We start from the raw sequence: 21,505 nt of genomic DNA, 5'->3' as shown, positions 1-21,505 counted from the left end.
ATGTGTTGGATGAAAGAAGCAATAATTTCCTATTTTGACAATGCAATGGCGTGCCATTTATTCCTGTTTTGGTTCACACAACACACAGACATTATAGAACTAGGGATGGGTATCGAGAACCGGTTCCTTTCGGGTATCGTTAAGAAATGATTCGATCCACCGACATCAATAAGCTTTGTGCTTAACGATTCTGTTATCGGTCCTTCAGAGTGGCCGTTGTTTTGGCGGGTGTTTGTCAGGAAAATGGAAAAATAATTTCTCTACATTGATTACAGACCCTGCTGTGGGTCTTTAATCAACTTTTCTGCAGCGCGGTTTTGCTTTGAACCTTGAACCAATCGAAGCAATGCTTTGATCGTTTGCTTCATTTATTTCTTTCTTTCGCTTAATTTTCCCCCGCTAAAACCCTAAAGAGCATACATCTGTGAGTATTATTTACCTTTTCTATGTTAAACCGACCTGTTATGGTCTTCTGAAACAGTTGATAGATGTATTTTATAACTTAAAAATGGGAGCGATGCTAACGCGTTAGCGTGTCTATGGCCTTTTCAATGTTAAAAGTTAGCATTTAGCAATTGCAGCCGTCATCACGTTCGGGTGCATTTGTTTTCAAATTGTAATATTCCTTAAATTTATTTTTGCTTATATATTAATAACCTAATGATTATTATATACAATTTTAGAGAAAGAGACAAAAAGAACCTGAATAGAAACACAACAGAAAATATATAATAGCAACTAACAATGAACATAAATAAATACATACAGAAATACAAGTAAATAAGTGTTTCCTGTGAACACCTAGTGACTCTTACACCTCCACTTCATCCCTGTTTTATTTAAGTTTAATGACAGTTTGTTTCGGTCAAACCATATTTTCAGTTTAATTTCTTCAGTGATTTCCTCCAGAACTATCTGCCAAACTAGAAAACTGCTGCATCCTAGTAAGAGCAGAATACTACTGGAATGAATTTGAATAAGGAAAGTTGTATTTTTTTTTTTTTTTTTTTCTCACCTAAATGGATACTCCAGTTTATTGTCTGTAATAGTCCCAGATTGCATTTCACAGCTTCTAGAATTCAAACATTTTCGTGCAGGTGGTGTTGGGGGATAATTTTGGGTTTCAGCTTTTTTTGTTTTTCACCACTTTCATCCCTGAATATGAGTTGTGATTCACTTTTGTGCGGATTAAAGTTACTAACTGGGACTCCTGCCTCGTTGCGAGAAAGAAACGAGAATCGTCCTCCGTTCTGTTCACACAGCTCCAAACGTTACGCGGCTCTCTGACAAGTCAAGATAGAACGATAGAATCCAGTCTGAATTAATAACTTCAAAGCGAAACACCGTTTTGTTTATTTTTATTTATGTCCAGAGATCAAGGATACAGTGACTAATTTCATATTTATTTACTTTAAAACTCAAGGAAACTACTTTTAGTACAAAACTCACAAGGTATCGATAAGGGAATCGATAAGGAATCGGATCGATAAGCAGAATCGATAATGGCATCGATATCGATAAAATCTTATCAATACCCATCCCTATATAGAACAGCTCACTCCCACCCATTAACCACATGGGCAAACATTAAGGGAGCCGAGACACTTTAGTATACACTTCACACATGTCAGCGTTTTGTCACATGCACAACAGTCACATGCAGGACAACATCGGCCATTGGCTGTTGCCCTTGCAGGGGTCCTGATGGGAAAACATTAAAGGGGCTGAGACACTTGATATGTGCTTACACATCTCTGCGTGTTATCATATGCAAAACAGGGAATGCACTGTAACCACAAGTGACGACACTTGGTATGGTGAATTATGTCCACATTGTCCATTACATGTTGAACAGGGTTCTAGCTACAGTCAGTGGCACTGGGCGGCACCACCCAGCACTGCAAATTTCCACCTGGCTCTCATATTCAAATTGGCTATACCACCCAGCACAGATTTTCCAAAAAATGAACTGAAATATTGCTGAAAAATGTACCAGTTCCATTGTATTTCAAGCTTATATTGTCATACTTTTATTTTATTTTGCAATTTCAACCAAATAATTAAAGAAATAAATATATTTCTCATTTTCTTTTTTTTTTTTTTTAAAGTAATGCAATCCCACTCAAACATGTCGGGCCGGGGGGGAACTGTCATGACAGAAAAACTCTGCCTTATTCACTGGATTAAAAGTATAGTGTGTCATTTTTAAAGAAGAGAGCAAATGCTATATGCCCATCAAATATTAATGTGTTTAACATTTTCAATCTTACTTATTTTATTAACCTAGACTTTGACAGAAAATAACTTTGGTATTACAATATTAAATCTAAATGTCTTTTTTCTCTATTATTTTTGCTTTCAATGCATTTAAAACCACTCAAAAGTTTTTAAAATGGGGTTTGCCAATAACATTTTAGACGTATAAAACTCTATAGCTTCAGGGGTCTCTGCCTCTTGACCCTGCGGGGGGGCCCCTGTATCCTCGGCCGTGAGCCGCGATCACGTAATTTATCCAGCACTAAAATGGTTCTAGCTATAACCCTGGTGTTGAATGTCTGCCACAACATCAAGCTACTAATTTGAGGAGGTACACAAGTGTGCTGCACTGTGCTAAGAAAGGTGGTGAGGCAACATGATGCCATGAAAGCAAAGCGTGTCTCAGATTGTGTAGTTTTATATTTGAAAAAAGGTAACGTAAACAAAAGTAAATCTATGAATAAAGGTGTTTGTTTTCCACTGCACGATAGGGGCAGTCAGCTGAATTTATTACAGGCTTACAGACAGTGAGGATAAAAGCAGAAATTTTTTTTGGTGTTGCAAACGAGTGCTCTGTCTCATAACTGGGTCGTTTCATTTTTAGATTTTGAAGTTAAAACTTCAGATGTAGCCAGAACGTGTTGCTTATCCGCATCTGCGTCACAATTAACCTAAGAATTGAATTCCCCCCACCGCTAGGAACCATCTATTCACCGCACACAATTATCATGTTGAGTGCCGTAGGTTTTTATATTGTGACAGATTTACCTTAGCTTGTTCTTTAAAATCACTGTTTTCACAGATTTTTACTTTTCCAAAGCTTGGGGATGGTGTATAACAAAAGATATTTTTTTCAGGATGATCACCTGCCTTTCTGGCAGTACAGTACTTTAAAAGTTTAAATACCAAACTTTTCATTGACGTGATTTTGGAGATGTTGACAATGATGTATTCTGATGTTCTCAGCTGCTGCCAAAGACTCCACCAGACAAGGCAGAGTCGGTGCGGAATGATCATGGGGCCACTGCGAAGAGAGCTTTGCTTAACAAACAGAGGGTGAGCCAGAATGGATTGCCGATCAGGAGACCCTCTGTTGTGGGAAACACAGCGTCTGTCAAGGTAGGCACCACTCCACATGTCCGTATTAGTAATAACTAAGGAAGGGGCCAATCTGATCCAGTATCTGTTTCGGCTTCCGATACTAACGTAATTCACAGATCAGAAATTTCCAATATAGTCTTCCGATTTTCTGATCAACTAGGTTTAAGGATATGATTCCTTCTTTATGTTCTCCAATGTCATATACCAACACAGGGCAGAGTAGCTACCTAAACTCTGTGAGTGAGATAGATTATCTCGTCAATAGTTTTATATCCTCATTGAGGACAACTTTGGATGCTGTAGCTCCTCTGAAAAAGAGAGCCTTAAATCAGAAGTGCCTGACTCCGTGGTATAACTCATAAACTCGCAGCTTAAAGCAGATAACCCGTAAGTTGGAGAGGAAATGGCGTCTCACTAATTTAGAAGCTCTTCAATTAGCCTGGAAAAAGAGTCTGTTGCTCTATAAAAAAAAAGCCCTCCGTAAAGCTAGGACATCTTATTACTCATCACTAATTGAAGAAAATAAGAACAACCCCAGGTTTCTTTTCAGCACTGTAGCCAGGCTGACAAAGAGTCGGAGCTCTATTGAGCCGAGTATTCCTTTAACTTTAACTAGTAATGACTTCATGACTTTCTTTGCTAATAAAATTTTAACTATTAGAGAAAAAATTACTCATAACCATCCCAAAGACATATCGTTATCTTTGGCTGCTTTCAGTGAGCCGGTATTTGGTTAGACTCTTCTCTCCGATTGTTCTGTCTGAGTTATTTTTATTAGTTACTTCCTCCAAACCATCAACATGTCTATTAGACCCCATTCCTACCAGGCTGCCCAAGGAAGCCCTACCATTAATTAATGCTTCGATCTTAAATATGATCAATCTGTCTTTATTAGTTGGCTATGTACCACAGGCTTTTAAGGTGGCAGTAATTAAACCATTACTTAAAAAGCCATCACTTGACCCAGCTATCTTAGCTAATTATAGGCCAATCTCCAACCTTCCTTTTCTCTCAAAATTCTTGAAAGGGTAGTTGTAAACAGCTAACTGATCATCTGCAGAGGAATGGTCTATTGAAGAGTTTCAGTCAGGGTTTAGAATTCATCATAGTACAGAAACAGCATTAGTGAAGGTTACAAATGATCTTCTTATGGCCTCAGACAGTGGACTCATCTCTGTGCTTGTTCTGTTAGACCTCAGTGCTGCTTTTGATACTGTTGACCATAAAATTTTATTACAGAGATTAGAGCATGCCATAGGTATTAAAGGCACTGCGCTGCGGTGGTTTGAATCATATTTATCTAATAGATTCAATTTGTTTCATGTAAATGGGGAATCTTCTTCACAGACTAATTATGGAGTTCCACAAGGTTCTGTGCTAGGACTAATTTTATTCACTTTATACATGCTTCCCTTAGGCAGTATTATTAGACAGCATTGCTTAAATTTTCATTGTTACGCAGATGATACCCAGCTTTATCTATCCATGAAGCCCAGAGGGGACACACCAATTAGCTAAACTGCAGGATTGTCTTACGGACATAAAGACATGGATGACCTCTAATTTCCTGCTTTTAAACTCAGATAAAACTGAAGTTATTGTACTTGGCCCTACAAATCTTAGAAACATGGTGTCTAACCAGATCCTTACTCTGGATGGCATTACCCTGACCTCTAGTAATACTGTGAGAAATCTTGGAGTCATTTTTGATCAGGATATGTCATTCAATGCACATATTAAACAAATATGTAGGACTGCTTTTTTGCATTTGCGCAATATCTCTAATTAGAAAGGTCTTGTCTCAGATTGATGCTGAAAAACTAATTCATGCATTTATTTCCTCTAGGCTGGACTATTGTAATTCATTATTATCAGGTTGTCCTAAAAGTTCCCTGAAAAGCCTTCAGTTAATTCAAAATGCTGCAGCTAGAGTACTAACGGGGACTAGAAGGAGAGAGCATATCTCACCATATTGGCCTCTCTTCATTGGCTTCCTGTTAATTCTAGAATAGAATTTAAAATTCTTCTTCTTACTTATAAGGTTTTGAATAATCAGGTCCCATCTTATCTTAGGAACCTCATAGTACCATATCACCCCAATAGAGCGCTTCCTCTCAGACTGCAGGCTTACTTGTAGTTCCTAGGGTTTGTAAGAGTAGAATGGGAGGCAGAGCCTTCAGCTTTCAGGCTCCTCTCCTGTGGAACCAGCTCCCAATTCAGATCAGGGAGACAGACACCCTCTCTACTTTTAAGATTAGGCTTAAACTTTCCTTTTTGCTAAAGCTTATAGTTAGGGCTGGATCAGGTGACCCTGAACCATCCCTTAGTTATGCTGCTATAGACTTAGACTGCTGGGGGGTTCCCATGATGCACTGAGTGTTTCTTTCTCTTTTTGCTCTGTATGCACCACTCTGCATTTAATCATTAGTGATTGATCTCTGCTCCCCTCCACAGCATGTCTTTTTCCTGGTTCTCTCCCTCAGCCCCAACCAGTCCCAGCAGAAGACTGCCCCTCCCTGAGCTTGGTTCTGCTGGAGGTTTCTTCCTGTTAAAAGGGAGTTTTTCCTTCCCACTGTCGCCAAGTGCTTGCTCACAGGGGGTCGTTTTGACAGTTGGGGTTTTTCTGTAATTATTGTATGGCTTTGCCTTGCAATATGAAGCGCCTTGGGGCAACTGTTTGTTGTGATTTGGCGCTATATAAATGAATTTGATTTGATTTGATCAAGGAGCTGTCTCTGAAACGTCCCCACAAGTGCTGCTCTGCTCTGCTGGCTGCGGAGTGAGGGGCGGAGGGGTTTCTCTCACTGAGACGCAGAGTACTGTAATGAGAGATGTCTCCGTTCGGGAGGTCCCTTCCACAGTTTGCAGGTTGCAAACTGTCGCTGACACGTCCGCTTAAACACCGCAAAGCAAGACAGCAACGTGCAATGCTTGCAGAGCTGTTGTACCGAGAGGTGGAAGCTCCGTCGTGACCTACAGTAGACAGTGCACTGACGTCACATGCATCACGTGGTGATCATGCTCATTGATTTCTGTTTATGCCTGGTTAGCAGCACTCTGGCAACAGCCAGCGAATGTGTGGATTGCCCCGGTCCTCCATCTAGTAATTAAATATGAGTACACAGTGGCTTAGTGGTTAGCACTGCTGCCTCACAGAAAGAACATCATGGGGTCGATTCCCACCTGTGGCCTTTCTGTGTAGAGTTTGCATGTTCTCCCCGTCTTTGCACGGGTTTCCTCACACATTTAAAGACATACAGGTTAGGTGAATTGGGAATTTTATAATTGTCCTGGTCTCCCTTGCAAAAGCGATCTCCATCTCAGTGGGACTAACCTGGTTAAGATTTCAAGATTTGGTTTATTGTCATTCCACCAAGTATATGCATACACTGAATGAAATGAAAAATAATTTCTCATCAGCTCATTTCTTGCAGTGTGTTAAAATAAATAAATAAAAGCTGTTCTTAAAAAAAAAAAAAAAAATCTGAAGTAAGTAATAAAATATTAGACAAAATAAGCAAGCATTCTAATCACACATGCCACGGTCACATGATCACTAACCACAATCAATGTTCAGTGTTACTTTTGTCCATAATAATCATAAAGTGCTTTAAGTGATTTTGACAGGTGAACAACTGTCAAACACTGCTATGAGTTACTTTGGTAAATGGAAGGGGACACGATCTATTCACCAGCCGGGCAGCTTGTGGAAAGAAGCTGTTTATCATTCTGCTGGTTTTGCAGCCGGTGCTCTTGTACCGCTTCCCAGATGGCAGGAGGGAGAGCAGGCCATGAAAAGGATGATGAAAGTCCTTGATGATGGAGGTCGCCTTTCGAGCACAGCGCTGCTCATAAAGCTCTATCAGGAATGGAAGAGGGGCGCCAATGATCCTGCTGGCTGTCTTCACTATCCTGTTTAGCCGCTGTTGTTCATAGGCTCTGCAGCCCCCATACCAGGAATTGAAGCTGTATGTTAGGATGCTTTCAGTGGTGCCCCTATAGAAGGTGACAAGATGAGGAGTCGGAAAGGACCTGCTTTTCTGAGTCTACGGAGAGGGTTTGAGCTGCTGTAATGCTCTCTTAGTGACTGCGATGGTGTTGGTGGAGAAGGACAGGTCATCAGATGGGTGGACTCCCAGGAAAATGATGCTGTTCACCCTCTCCACAGCAGCCCCATCAACATTCAGCGGCAAGTGATGTTTTTTACAGACCTTCTGAAATCAATCACCATCTCCTTAGTTTTGTCCACATTGAGAGCAAGTTTGTGAGTTCTGCACCATGTTGTCAGCTGCTCCACCTCCATCCTGTAAGCAGACTCATCGTTATTATGGATGAGACCCACTACCGTTGTGTTGACGGCAAATTTTATGATGTGGTTGGTGCTGAATCCAGCAGTGCAGTCATGGGTGAGCAAGCTGAACAATATGGGGCTCAGAACGCAGCCTTGAGATGAGCCTGTGCTCACTGAGATGGATCTTGATGTGGAGTGACCCACCCTGACTGTCTGTTGCCGATTTGTGAGGAAGTCAGTCCAGGATCCAGTTGCAGGTTCCATTGTCGACCTTCAGCAGTCTTAGCTTTTCCACCAGCTGTTGTGGGATGATTGTGTTGAACGCCGAGCTGAGTGTGTGGTAAATTCAATTAAAAACATTAAGTACTTCTTTTTTGCATTTTGGAAATGTGGATATGTGCTCCATCCTGAGAACAGTGCATGTACTTGGGGTGGGTGTGCCATCTGGTGTTCAAGATGAAACTTCAGCCACTGAACCAACAGTAAATAAAATAACTTAATTCTTTCACCAAAACATCAAATCTAGGCTTGCATCTTAGATGTACCTTCTGGCAAACTGTAGCTGAACTTTCAGGTCTTCTTTTTAAGAAATCCTCCTCTATACCACTTCATCAGGAAGCTGTATAACTGATACAAAATGTCCTCATAAAATCAACAATAATGATGATGGTGATGATGATGATAAAGCAGAGTTCTGGTATCAGAATAGTATCGGTATCAGCAGATATCCAAATTCAGGTATCAGGATTGGAAGTGGAAAAGATGTGGATCGGTGCATCCCTAGTAATAACTACGTGTTTATTGTCTCACAGCTGTTGGTACTCCAGATTAATATGACAGTTTACTTTGTGCCCTCATCTGACGTTAGAAGGTGGAAATCTTATCAAACTGTCCTTGTCTGGATGTTCTTAAATGTTGGTTAAGAATGACGTATCTTGTATAATTTGAAGAAAACTGTTATTTCTATCAATCAAACTGTATTTGTATAGTGATGTTACAATACAACTGTTCAGTATGGGTTGAACTGTCACTTAAAAAAGCATCATGCCCCCTACACATGGCATGCGGGGGAGCGGGGACGTGGACCTGTGTGTTGCTTTTTGCAAAACCACACTCATGGGGGAACTTAAATTTCACATCCATCTCGAAAGTGATTGTCTGCTGACTGTTTTCATGCTGACAGCGTGAATGGCCACACATTTTCTAAGTGTCAGGTGAGCGGTGTTCAATGTTCGTGTGTGTCACTTGGAATTTGGCCAACACCTGCCACAAGAGGGATTGAATGGGCCCTCACAGGGCACACTGTCTTTCAGCCGCTGGTGTGCACGAATAGTTGTCGCGACACATGTACAAGGCTTTGGAGGCAGCTACGACTTTTCATGAACGGCATACAATTCCTTCTTCGTGCGCTAGTCGGCTTAAATCGTGTTGTGTGAAGGGGCCTTAAGCATGCATTGTAATGTTGCTGACTTTTGAGTATTGAGTACTGAAAAGTAGGCCTTGTTCAATAATGTTACAGTTTAAACACTGTTTAATATTTAATCATTTATCAAATGTGTGTGGGTTTTTTTTTTTTTTCCCCCTTTTTGCAGAAGAAACCGAAAATAATGGGGAAGGATCATGGCATAACCGAAGTGAGCAAACACAGTACCAGCACTGAATCAATGTTCTTTGAGAAGGTCTGTGTTTTTACAACCATTTTACACATTAATTAGCAATTGTAACACAAATGTTAAGGTTTTTTTTCTGTCATATCAAGAGAAAGTTGGTTAGACTTATGTTGTTTTTTTTTTTAAACATTTTTAACAGGTGAAGAAGGCTCTACATAGCTCTGAAGCATATGACACCTTCTTACGATGTCTGCACATATTTAACCAGGATATAATATCACGTACTGAGCTGGTGCAGTTAGTCATCCCATTCCTTGGGTAAGTTTGCTCATAGACTGTCTCGGGGCTCTGAAGCCACATTGTAGCAACAGAGTAACTGTACTGTAGCTTGTCGGAGTGGAACAGTCAACCCAAAACTCATCAATTTGTTGGTCTCGGCTATGTATGGATTGACTAGAGTGCAGCAGTCAGAAATCAAGTGAGAAATTGAGCTGTCCTGCCCACATTCACTGCAGAGAACTGTGCTGATTTATCTGCACACTTTTCAAAAAAGTATCACCCCCCCAGCTGGGCTGTTGTCCCACTCCTTGGAGGTAGTGTTGGGGCAGTTTGTCTCATGGCTATTTTGCTACTTTGCTAACTTCATATAATACTAATAATAACAGCATATCTCCTATACAATTAATGATAGTAATACTAATAACTTTATGTGCCATGATGCATACTGTTCTTCTGCTTACCATGCTACACAGACAGAACACGGTTTTACTTTTATACATATCGTTTAATACAACGTATGCTTTACTGATCACATTGAGGGGAACGGAGCTGAAGTGCAGGGAGAAATGTGTGTGTGTGTGTGTGTGGTCAGCTTGCAGGCTGATGTAGACATGAGCTGTACAATACAACATCTTAAATTGAAGTCCGTTTCCTGTCAGTTTTTGAGTCACTCCACGTCAACCTGTGAAAAACTGGAAAATACACCCCAACAGAAGGAAACGTGACAGATTATGGGATTATATTTGTAAGTGGTTTCAGACATTGCAGACGCATGATATGACGCAACACCCAACAGTTGATTCTGTCTCATGGACTATCAGGCTGTCCATCATATGTCCATTAATTGCAGGAGTCATTTAGATAACTTGCTCGATAAAACTTGCGCAAGGACGACTGGTTCGATTCTCAACACTAGCAGCTTTTATGACTAACATTGATGGTTTCTTTATACAGTAAGTTTTGATGTACACAAGTCAGATGGGTTTTTATTAAATATAAATAAATGGTGAATGGACTGCATTTATATAGCGCTTTTCCATCTGCATTAGACCCTCAAAGCGCTTTACAATTACGCCTCACATTCACCCTGATGTCAGGGTGCTGCCATACAAAGCGGTCACTACACATCGGGAGCAATAGGGGATTAAAGACCTTGCCCAAGGGCCTTTAGTGATTTTTCCAGTCAGCAGGGGATTTGAACCCAGTATCTTCTGGTCTCAAGCCCAACACCTTAACTACTAGACCGTCACCTCCCCCAATGTAGTGTTTATAATTTCACCTGACGTTTCTTGTTTTTCATGTTTCTGAACCAATTGCAATATTTTATTCAGTCCTTTGAAAGTGTGAACCGGTGTTGACATTAAAAATAGTTTTTTTGCAAGTGATCCCAATCTTAATATTAATTGTCTGTTTTATGTCCATTGTGAATTGCTTGACAGAAAATTCCCGGAGCTTTTTACATGGTTTAAAAATTTCCTGGGCTACCAAGAATTTAGCCAGGGGGAGTCGAACCATGCAGAAAATGTTTTCAAGGAACGTGCAACAGAAGGCATCGCCATGGAGATTGACTACACATCCTGTAAGAGGCTGGGGTCCAGTTACAGAGCACTGCCAAAGAGCTACCAGCAACCCAAGTGCACAGGAAGGACACCGCTTTGTAGAGAGTGAGGTCCGTGAAGTCTGCTTATGAAAACCATTACTGTAGTCATGGCTGTTTTACAGTTAGAATCGACATCAAACTCATGACTTTATATCTGCTAGTTTGTTGCTTACACCGAGCTCACAATCAAGGCCAAATGAGCCCCAATCCCCTCTGATTGAAGTGTTAAGGTGGCTTTCGAAACATCAGCATTCTCAGAGCAGTCTAAACAGTCGGGCATGGTCGTGCGGCTACCCCGAATGTTTTGTTCATGTTCAAAACATTTGTGGAACAATTGAATTGCAGTCAAGGTGGACTCTGACTGAAGTCTGGCTGCGTTCTAAATACTCTCACACGTCAAACAGTATTCAGAACAGTCTGGTCGCGCTTTGAGGGAAACGCGCCATGGTCAGACACATCAAAGCCTGTCAGCATGTCCTGAATATGCAACGTGTGCACATCCAGTGCCCCTCAATCGCGGTGCAACGACCCACCCAAAGTGAGCCAGACAGACTCCGAAACTGGTTACTGTACATTGCGGATGTCACTCATGTTATGGTAGGGTTTGTGGCAACTTGGAAATGCAGACGTGCACCCGTTGCAAAACGGCACATGAAACGCAGATGGCACTCACCTGTCCGGTTAGGCAATGGGACGCACAGCTCCAGCATGAGGTGTCATAATATCCAATCAGTCAGCTGCGCCGTTCAGCTGTTATGACCGCTGAATGGCCCGCAGCATGCCATGAGAGGGAGAAGAGGATGAGAGATGGCGAGTTGACTGAGAGAGGGGGCATGTGAGCACCTGTGCACGCGCTGTAATGGCCATATCCATAAAAACCTGCCATCGCTTCTTCCTGGATTTCAACGGGCATCCTATTTATGACCTGAAACATGTAGTCCAGGACCTTCTGATTATGGATCAGTGCACTGCATGATGACTGGTGCCTATTACTGGCAGCTGCAGTGGTAATTGCGCACGGGCATGTGCGTGATCTGATGACCGCAATGTTTCTGATCGCTCTGTTTGCATGAACTTCAGTGATGCCTTATCAGAAGTACCTGGTTAACATGAATTCAATTTATTGGTTGAATGTAGCTCGACATACGGGAGAGAGGAATGCACGTCTTGTAAGAACAACAGAGGACTCCTGCCCCTCCCCCTGCATGCCTTCCGACCAGACTTCGGGTGGCAATCGTACCGCATCATACGGGATTCGAAGTGCCTTTTTAATATTCTTACTGCGTTCTAACAGCAGTCTTAGTACAAAGTACGTGCACAACCTGTACATTTGTAAGCATGTGCAAGGGTTGTGCACAAATCAGTCAAGGCGGGATCCACCCACATTCTTAGTAGTCCAACGGCATTTGTACACCGAATGTCTGTCCCTCCCAACTGTGCCTTGAAGTTTGGCTTTTTGTAGTGAGTACCTTGTATGGCTATATCAATGCAGTCCATTTACCATTACTCTGTTAGTGGCTGCAACGGCACACTAATGCAACCAAACATCCATCCATTTCCTGAATCCACTATTTCCAGTTATGGGACCTATCCCAGCTACAAATAGACAGTTGAATAGAGAATAGTTTTTATTTTTTTTCATCAAAGTGAAAGCTTTGATTTTTGAAAAAAAGCTCAACATATATTCTTTAATCTCAGTGATAACAAATCTACAGCAAATCAAAATTCAGTTAAATTGCTGTGCCATACAGAATGATGGTGGGGGTTTTTTGTTTTGTTTTAAATAAGAGATTCTTTCACTTCTGTTGACATTCTTGTATTCTTGACTTGGCTGTGGCTGTAAAAGTGATTTATAAATTGATGTTATACCATATTACTGCATGCATCACTGTAAATGGACTGCATTTGTATAGTGCTTTTCCATCTGCATCAGATGCTCAAAGTGCTTGACAATAATGCCTCACATTCACCCTGATGTCAGACTGCTGCCATGCAAGGTACTCACTACACACCGGGAGCAACTAGGGGATTAAGGACCTTGCTCAAGGGCCCTTAGTGATTTTCTGTCAGGCTGGGATTTGAACCGAGGATCCTCTTGTCTCAAAGCCCAACGCTTAACCACTAGACCAGCACCTCCCCACAGTGAAAGGAGAAACTTCTCAGTGAGTTAAATGAATGTTTTGAATGAATCTGTTGCAGGTTTTGAATGACACTTGTGGTGTCGTTTCCATCGTGGTCTGAGGATTCTACATGTTGTCAGCTCCAAGAAGACTCAGTATGAAGAGCACATTTATAGATGTGAGGATGAGCGTTTTGGAGGTGAGGAATGTCTCCACGTAACTGCAAACTATAAGTGTATATGAGTCTGTGATATCTCAGGGACATAATGGAAACAAGTCAATTTTGCTTGTGTTACCCTCCATTTACATGTAGTATTGTATATGTTCATACAAATAAATGCAATCAATCAAAAAAGTCAATCCCCTAGCCTGTGTAGCTGTTCCACTAACATGTTCACATCTTTGCACACTAACAAAGGTTTCTGCCTTTCAGACTAACATCATACCCTTATACCCTAAATCCTGGAGCTGCATGAAAATGACCTGCTAGTTTGAGGCTCCAGTTTTAAATGGTGGAACCAGAAAATGTGTTTCATTAATTTCCTGTTGATTTAGTTTATTGGTTCACCAAATCATTTGTTAGAGGACCAGAGTGAAACATTCAGAATGTCTTCTCCCTCCCTGTTGTTGTGATGTCCCTTTTAGCTGGATATTGTTCTGGAAGCCAACCTCAGCACAATAAGAGCCCTGGAGTCTGTACAGAGGAAGCTTTCTCGCATGTCTGCAGAGGAACAGCTGCGCTTCAAGCTGGACAACACAGTCGGTGGCTCCTCTGAGGTCATTCACCGTAAGGCCATCCAGAGGATATATGGAGACAAAGCCCAGGACATCATCGAGGGGCTCAAGAGAAATCCAGCTGTGTCTGTCCCCATTGTCCTCAAAAGGTCTCACTGGTCTGACCCTAACTGTTGCGGAGTCTTTATAGCATTTTATTTAGACCTACTAAAGATCGTGTGCCATTGTACTGTCACTGTTCTCAGGCTAAAAATGAAGGATGAGGAGTGGAGAGAAGCCCAGAGAGCCTTCAACAAAATCTGGCGAGAACAGAATGAAAAATATTACCTGAAATCTCTGGATCATCAAGGCATTAACTTCAAGCAGAATGATAACAAAGTGTTTCGGTCAAAGACCTTACTCAGCGAAATTGAAACACTATATGATGAGGTAAGCAAAGGCATTACTATTTATGACGTGTTCACAGCGTTGTGCCTCGTGCAGCATGTTTTGTCCTTATAGCTGTGCTTCTTAAAAATAAGATGACAACAAAAAGTGTACCCTAGTTGTCTCAACAAAGTGCTGGACAACAGCAAAACACATCAGTATGGTTGAGGGTTTTTGACAAATCCCACTTACTGAACATGCCTGTAGCTCCAACACACAGAAGTAAAACTTGATGCATCTTTTTTATAGGGGTATAGCAATTAACCAGCACATATGGAAAATCAATTTTTAAAGTAAAGGACACAACTACTTTGATACATGAATCTAAATGTACTATGAACCTGTCAATGGCTTGACTTTTTTTAATGTTATAAATCAGTTAAGCTTGTTTTGGTGCTACTTTTACATCTTCAAACTCCTGTAAGCATTCACTGGTCAGCACGAGGTTCTCGCAAGACTGATCACATTATTTTATTTTTTTTATTTTTTATTTTTTTCTCCCCCCTCTCTATGCGTCCATCACCTTGCTTTCTAATTGGCTGCACGTCACGTTCAGCAGGCTGTGTGCTTGTTTGTGGTCGGAGGACGCAACACACTGCGATATCGGGCCAAGACAATCCAACATGTTGAATATCCCTGATTTGCGATCTGAGCACCCCTGACGTCCTTCCGAGCAGACCAGAGCGCTCTGAACACACCACACATGGCAAGAATATCTGATAAGATTATCTTTAGCATCATCACAATTGCCGGGGCATCCTTAAGATTGTCAGAAGGAGAAGATCGGGTCCGATATCGGCCTAATTATCTTGTCGTGTGAACCAGGCTTTAGACAAGCGGCTCGGTTCCAAAATGACTCGTGCAGTCACAAATCCTACTTTACACCCTCCGTAAATCCTGCGTGATGTTGGAAGATAGGGTGGCTCTCTTAGAGAGCCGTGTCCGTAAGTTAGAGCAGCTTCTTAGCTCAGTGGAGTTAGACGTTACGGGCACTCCAGATGAGGTTAGTGTTGGGCCGGCTTGCGAGCCCATTAGCATAGGCTTAGAAACGCTGGCTGTGGAGAACGGCTTTTGGACTGTGGCTAGACGGAGGAAGCCCCGTAGGGCTTGGTGCGAACTGTGAATCGGGTTCTCTCCCTTGGTTTCGCCTGATGTGAATTCTCTGAGCCCACAAGTGACTTCCACTCCTGTCTCTAGGCCGAAACACCGGACTTTAGTGATAGGGGATTCTATCACCCGCAAAGTCAGGTTACAGATGCCGGCTGATGTTAAATGTATTTCTGGGGCCAGAGCTCCCGACATTGCATCTCATCTTAGGGTGCTGACACCCTTAACATTCGAACAGCCCCCACTGTAGAGTGCTTTAAGTCTTGTCTAAAGACCCATTTTTATGCTTTCGCTTTTAACACCGCATGAGTGTGTGGTCCTCTTTTTTTTTTTTTTTTGTACAGCACTTTGGAAACTATATTTGTGAAATGTGTTATATAAATAAAGGGTATGGTATGGTATGCTGACGCTGCAGAAGGCAAGGCAGACGAAGGAACATGACATTAGATATAGTCACATAGTTTTTCACGTTGGCATCAATGATATCAGGATGAAGCACTCAGAGGTCACAAAAATGGACATAGAGAGGACTTGTGACCTTGCCAGAAAGATGTGTTGGCAACAGTTAATAGTCTCTGGTCCCCTCCCCTCCCGGGGTACTGATGAGGCGTTTAGCAGGCTGACGTCGTTAAATAGGTGGCTGGCGCAGTTTTGTAGGCAGCAAGGCTTTAGCTTTATTGATAACTGGCTGTCGTTCTGGGGCCGCCGTGGCTTGCTGATGCCGGACGGCCTCCACTAGGGTTATGACAAATCTCAAATTTATTAGCCTGGGGTTATAAATGATGAACTTTTACCTAAAACTCACAAAAATGACTTTGGTTTTGCCAGACCTTGAAAAAACCTCCCGCACCTAAGACAGTTTCATATTTCACATTAAAACACCTAGCGGCTCAAACACTCTTTATTATAACATGTCAGTTTTACATACAATACACATGAGGAATACATGAAAATGAGTACATATAGCATTTGTTTTTTTAATAGTGTTTCAGATTTGTGTATTAGTGTTAATAAATTTGCTGCTAAGATATTTGTCTGTTTTGCAAGTAGAACAAACCTCCTCCATCAACCTTACAGCTCTCTGAGCTACTATGAGTAGAGAAGCATTTCACAGCTTTGGGACACTTAGGTATGGATATTGATGACAGCAGGACTTCATAATCTGTCTCTGAATAGTGTTGGTTAGAAAACCAGGCCCGCGACCATGTAGTTGCAATGAAATCGCAAGTTGCCCTCAGCTGTTCTCGCCACTTTGCAAGAAGGAAAAATGCAATAAGTGCTAAAATTCCTCGTGAGTTCCACCTGGCAGTGTAAAGTGATGGCAGCTTGTGCCATTTGATGTGAGGCCATTTTTCCTCTGTTTTGTAAAACTTGTATGCTTCACAAAGCTCAAAAAGGAATTTAAAATCATGTCTCCAGCCAAGGTTCTCATATTCTGGTATCACTTCTGTGCCCATGTGTGCATTTTGCAAATCATCATACTGTTCCAAAATCTCATCAATAAACTCATAGTTAATGTTAGGTGACCGTATAGGAAAAAAGAAGTCCAACACATGTCGCAGAACAAGATCAAGAAAGTGGTGTTGGCAGCCGATGTATTGAGGTTCATCGAATCCCTTGTGTCGAAATGTTCTCTGAAGCCTGGCTACAACACAATTTTTGTGACCAGTATTGACTGCTGTTGTGTCAGAGATGATCATCTGAATACTGTTCCATGCATTGTACTCATCAAGGAGGTCCTATCTTGGTATATAGATGTCTGCAATGGTTCTACTGTCACAAGCCAAAATGCCAAGTTGTAATGTTCCTCTGTCATTTTTCAATTACACAACTTGGTACTCCTTATTGTCAATTTTCTTACCATCAAAATGCAAACAAAATTTCTCTTCAGAGATCAGTTCCATGAGGCGGTTCTTAACTTGTTCTGCATCTCTGATTGTTCGATGCCAGACAACAGACTGTGATGGTGTTGGGACACTAACTCCATCTTCAGCCAGACTTTGAAGCACCTGTGACGCTTTTCTGGTTGACAGAGTGTTTAGACACCAGTTTAGCAGCAGACTTTGTTGAGTGTCATGTTCATGTTTATCTATAAATGGACTGCATTTATATAAATGGTACATGGACTGCATTTATATAGCGCTTTTCCATCTGCATCAGATGCTCAAAGCACTTTACAATTATGCCTCACATTCACCCCAATGTCAGGGTGCTGCCATACAAGGCGCTCACTCCACACCACAAGCAATAGGGGATTAAAGGCCTTGCCCAAGGGCTCTTAGTGATTTTCCAGTCAGGTGGGGATTTGAAACCATGATCTTCTGGACTCAAGCCCAACACCTTGACCACTAGACCATCACCTCCCCCATCATCTATGTTACCTTTATTTTTAATTCTTTTAATTATTGTTTTAATAATATAGTTTAGCAATATTTATTTGTATGTATTTTCTTGTTATTTCTTGATACTTGTTAATTCTTTTCTTGTTACATTATTTTTAAATAGTATTGTGTAAACTCGTGTATTTTTAAAAGTGATGTGGTGCTAGGTGCGGGAGGTTTTTTCATGATCCAGTGAAATAAACTTCAAAAAAGTGATCTATGGGTAAAAGTTCATCAAATGCAACATCAGGAAAATGAAAGTTTTGAAAAAAGTTTTGTAGTCATAACCCTAGCCTCCACCCTACTGGGGAAGCCGCTGCCATCTTGTCTGCGAACATAGAGCTCTACAGGGATGGTAACATTAGGAATCTACAGCAGGCCACGGAGCAGGTGATTAGAGACCCTGCAAGGCTTATGACAAATGTGGGTGTGGAATTTAGTGCAGAAAATCCACTATGGTGACAGTGCAGTTTATTTGCCAGGGAGGGAATTTCAACAAGTTGAGACTGTGGCCTGCTTCCGTAGTCGTGTCCATAGAAATCATAGAGGGATATGCTTTTCAAACTTAATACCCATTACTATATTGGATGTTGAAATTGAGGCTGGTCCGTTGGCTGTTCCAGCGCCCAAGCAGAGGGTCACCCCTTTGAGTCTGGTCTGCTTGAGGTTTCTTCCTCAGAGGGAGTTTTTCCTTACCGCTGTTGCTCTTGGGGTTGGTTAGGTTAGACCTTACCTGTGTGAAGTGCTTTGAGGCAACTCTGTTGTGATTTGGTGCTTTATAAATGAAAAGAAATTGAAATTGAAATTGCAGTGGGGGCAGGGCGGACTGATTTTTAGGGGCGGACTGTTCGGTCTGTGACACCGGCTCTGTAATGTTGTTGTCTCAAATGGCTCTGTAATGTTGGAATGTGATGTATGGCTCTGTAATGTTGGAATGTGATGTACCTGATGACATTTGGATGATTGTGTTCCACACAGCTGGCATGACTCGGCATAAGGTTGACTGGCACAATCCTGACTGATCTGCCAGGTCCCGCTGGAATGCCCCTGTTTCCAGCAAGCCCACTGTGGTGAGCGCCTGTATAGGCACAGACAATCCCTGGCTCCTCTCTGTATTGCGTTCTGGGCTGGCCGCAGTTCTGAGCGCAACTCCGTTGACGGTGGTAAATGAAATTGGTTTATGAGCCAGTTATTATTTGCAAATAAATCCTCGCATTCCCTGAGTACATGCTCACATCAGATTGCACCATTTGTGAGGTACTCTGATGCTAACGCAGCCACTGTTGTAGTTCCATTTTATGCTTCACTTTGCGCATGGTTTTATATCCATGAGCAAAGTGGGAGGTGATGTTCTAGTGGTTAAGCGTTGGGTTTTAGACCAGAAGATCCTCAGTTCAAATCCCAGCCTGACTGGAAAATCACTAAGGGCCCTTGGCCAAGGTCTTTAATCCCCTAGTTGCTCCCAGTGTGTAGTGAGCACCTTGTATGGCACCACCTTCACATCGGGGTGAATGTGAGGCATTATTAGAATTTTCAGGACGCACCACAGATTCCCACGGTCATTTCACTTTTGACACATTTTCAGTTTCAATTTATTTCATTTATATCCCACCAAATCACAACAAAGTTGCCTCAAGGCGCTTCACATAAGTAAGGTCTAACCTTACTAACCCCCAGAGCAAGAACACAGGCGACAGTGGTAAGAAAAAACTCCCTGTGAGGAAGAAACCTCAAGCAGACCAGACTCACAGAGGTGACCCTCTGCTTGGGCCATGATACAGACAGTTTACAAATCAATTTACAAAACAAATATACAGGAAATGTGCTAGTGCACAGGACAGGAGGTTTCAGAACAGACACCACACCCATCTCTGGATGGAGCCGTTAACTCAGAGTGGAAAAAAAACAGAATCCGGCAGCAGAAAGACAAGACTTACAGTATAATTTGTCAGCATAAACAACAAGAAAAACAGAAGAAATACTAAGGTGATCGCCGGCCTCTAGCCCTAGCTTCACTAAAAAAACAGAATTTTGAATACATCTAAACGCTGGCGTGGAGATTGGACATATGCCATGTTTTTTGTGCGTAAGCATGCTTGGACATGAGGCCCAGATCAGTACTTCACAAAGAGAGGGAAAAAAAAAACATGTAATCAATCTGTCTTTTCCTGTCTTCTACAGCGCCAAGGAGCGAGCATCAGAGGAACCGCCACACTTCCACTGAGCGGTCCACACATGACTCTGACCTACAGTGACAGCCAGATTCTGGAGGATGCTGCTGTCCTCATCATCCACCATGTCAAAAGACAGGTGGGCATCCATAAAGAAGAGAAGTACAAGATCAAACAGATCATCCACCACTTCATCCCTGACATGCTGTTTGCACGGAGACGTGAACTTTCAGATGTGGAAGAAGAGGAGGAGGAGGCGGACCAAGACATGGACACAGATCAGGATGGCCACAAGAGGCACAACGGCCTGCCAGGCAGCAACGTGTCAAAGTCCAAACTGCTCTTCAGCAACACAGCAGCTCAGCAGCTGCGCAACTCAGACGATGTCTATAACCTGTTCTTCGTTAACAACTATTGGTATATCTTCCTTCGTCTGCACCACATCCTCTGCTCCCGTTTACTGTACATCTATACCCAAACTGAGAAGCAGATTGAGGAGGACGCACATGAGCAAGAGTGGGAAAGGGAGGTTTTGGGGCTCAAGAGGGAGAAGAATGAAAATCCAGCAATACAACTGAAGATGAAGGAGCCTAGTAAGTGTGGCAGCATCAGACGATTGTTTGCCGAGTCTTTGAAGTGTTTCTGTCATTAAACTTAATACCTGTTGTACATTATTTTGAGACAAGGTTCCTTTTATCACACAAATGACATATTTTACTCTGAACTATCTTTTTTCAGCGGAAGTTGAACTAGAGGACTATTACTCTGTCTTTTTGGAAATGGTGCGTAATCTTTTGGATGGAAATATGGAACCAGCTCAGTACGAGGACTCCATGAGGGAAATGTTCACTATTCATGCTTACATTGGCTTCACCATGGACAAACTCATCCAGAGCATTGTCAGACAGGTCAGTATCACACAAAAACACTGTACGAGACAGTGAGCATGTTTACATCCACACTAATCAACTGATCATTGTCTGATTTTTTTTTTTTTGTTGTTTTTTTTTTTTTGAGTTACTACATTATTAAAGTGGCCCTTTCAGGGGCAGAATATGCTTTATCGCTTTAAGGCCATTGTCAGATTATGACAAAGGTGACAAAAACACTTAGGTTTTTGGCCAATATCCATTTTCTCTGGCACATGTATGGGATGCATCCAAAAGTGTATCTTATTTTATCCCAAATGCAGAGGACAAGTTTTGTTGTATGTATATGTGCAATGACAAAGTTTCTATGTTGTTCTTTTCAACATCAGCCATAGACAGTATGGGACAAATATTTTGCAGGTTGAAGAAAGCAGTCCTCATAATAAGATAAGATTAACTTTATTTTTCCTGAAGGAAATTATTTTGGCAGAGTACTGAACAGTAAACAGTGTACAATTTTTTTTTTTCTTTTAACAATAAGTACAACAATTTATATGAA

At 41.8% G+C, this 21,505-nt stretch overlaps 1 protein-coding gene across 1 annotated transcript in view; it reads left to right on the top strand.

Moving 5' to 3' along the window:
• LOC117501250 (paired amphipathic helix protein Sin3a-like) overlaps positions 1–21,505 on the top strand; it is a 58,117-nt gene that overhangs the window by 24,603 nt on the left and 12,009 nt on the right. The window contains 10 exon segments of the mRNA XM_034160098.1: positions 3,223–3,375; positions 9,241–9,327; positions 9,458–9,576; positions 10,977–11,201; positions 13,337–13,388; positions 13,390–13,453; positions 13,901–14,141; positions 14,238–14,421; positions 20,088–20,670; positions 20,816–20,985. Of these exon segments, the coding sequence (XP_034015989.1) occupies positions 3,223–3,375; positions 9,241–9,327; positions 9,458–9,576; positions 10,977–11,201; positions 13,337–13,388; positions 13,390–13,453; positions 13,901–14,141; positions 14,238–14,421; positions 20,088–20,670; positions 20,816–20,985 (1,878 nt within the window).

The sequence above is a fragment of the Thalassophryne amazonica genome, chromosome 2, assembly GCF_902500255.1.
Source record: "Thalassophryne amazonica chromosome 2, fThaAma1.1, whole genome shotgun sequence".
Classification (NCBI taxonomy): domain Eukaryota; kingdom Metazoa; phylum Chordata; class Actinopteri; order Batrachoidiformes; family Batrachoididae; genus Thalassophryne; species Thalassophryne amazonica.
Note: the sequence above shows the minus strand (reverse complement) of the source record. Positions and strands in the feature narration are given on the sequence as shown.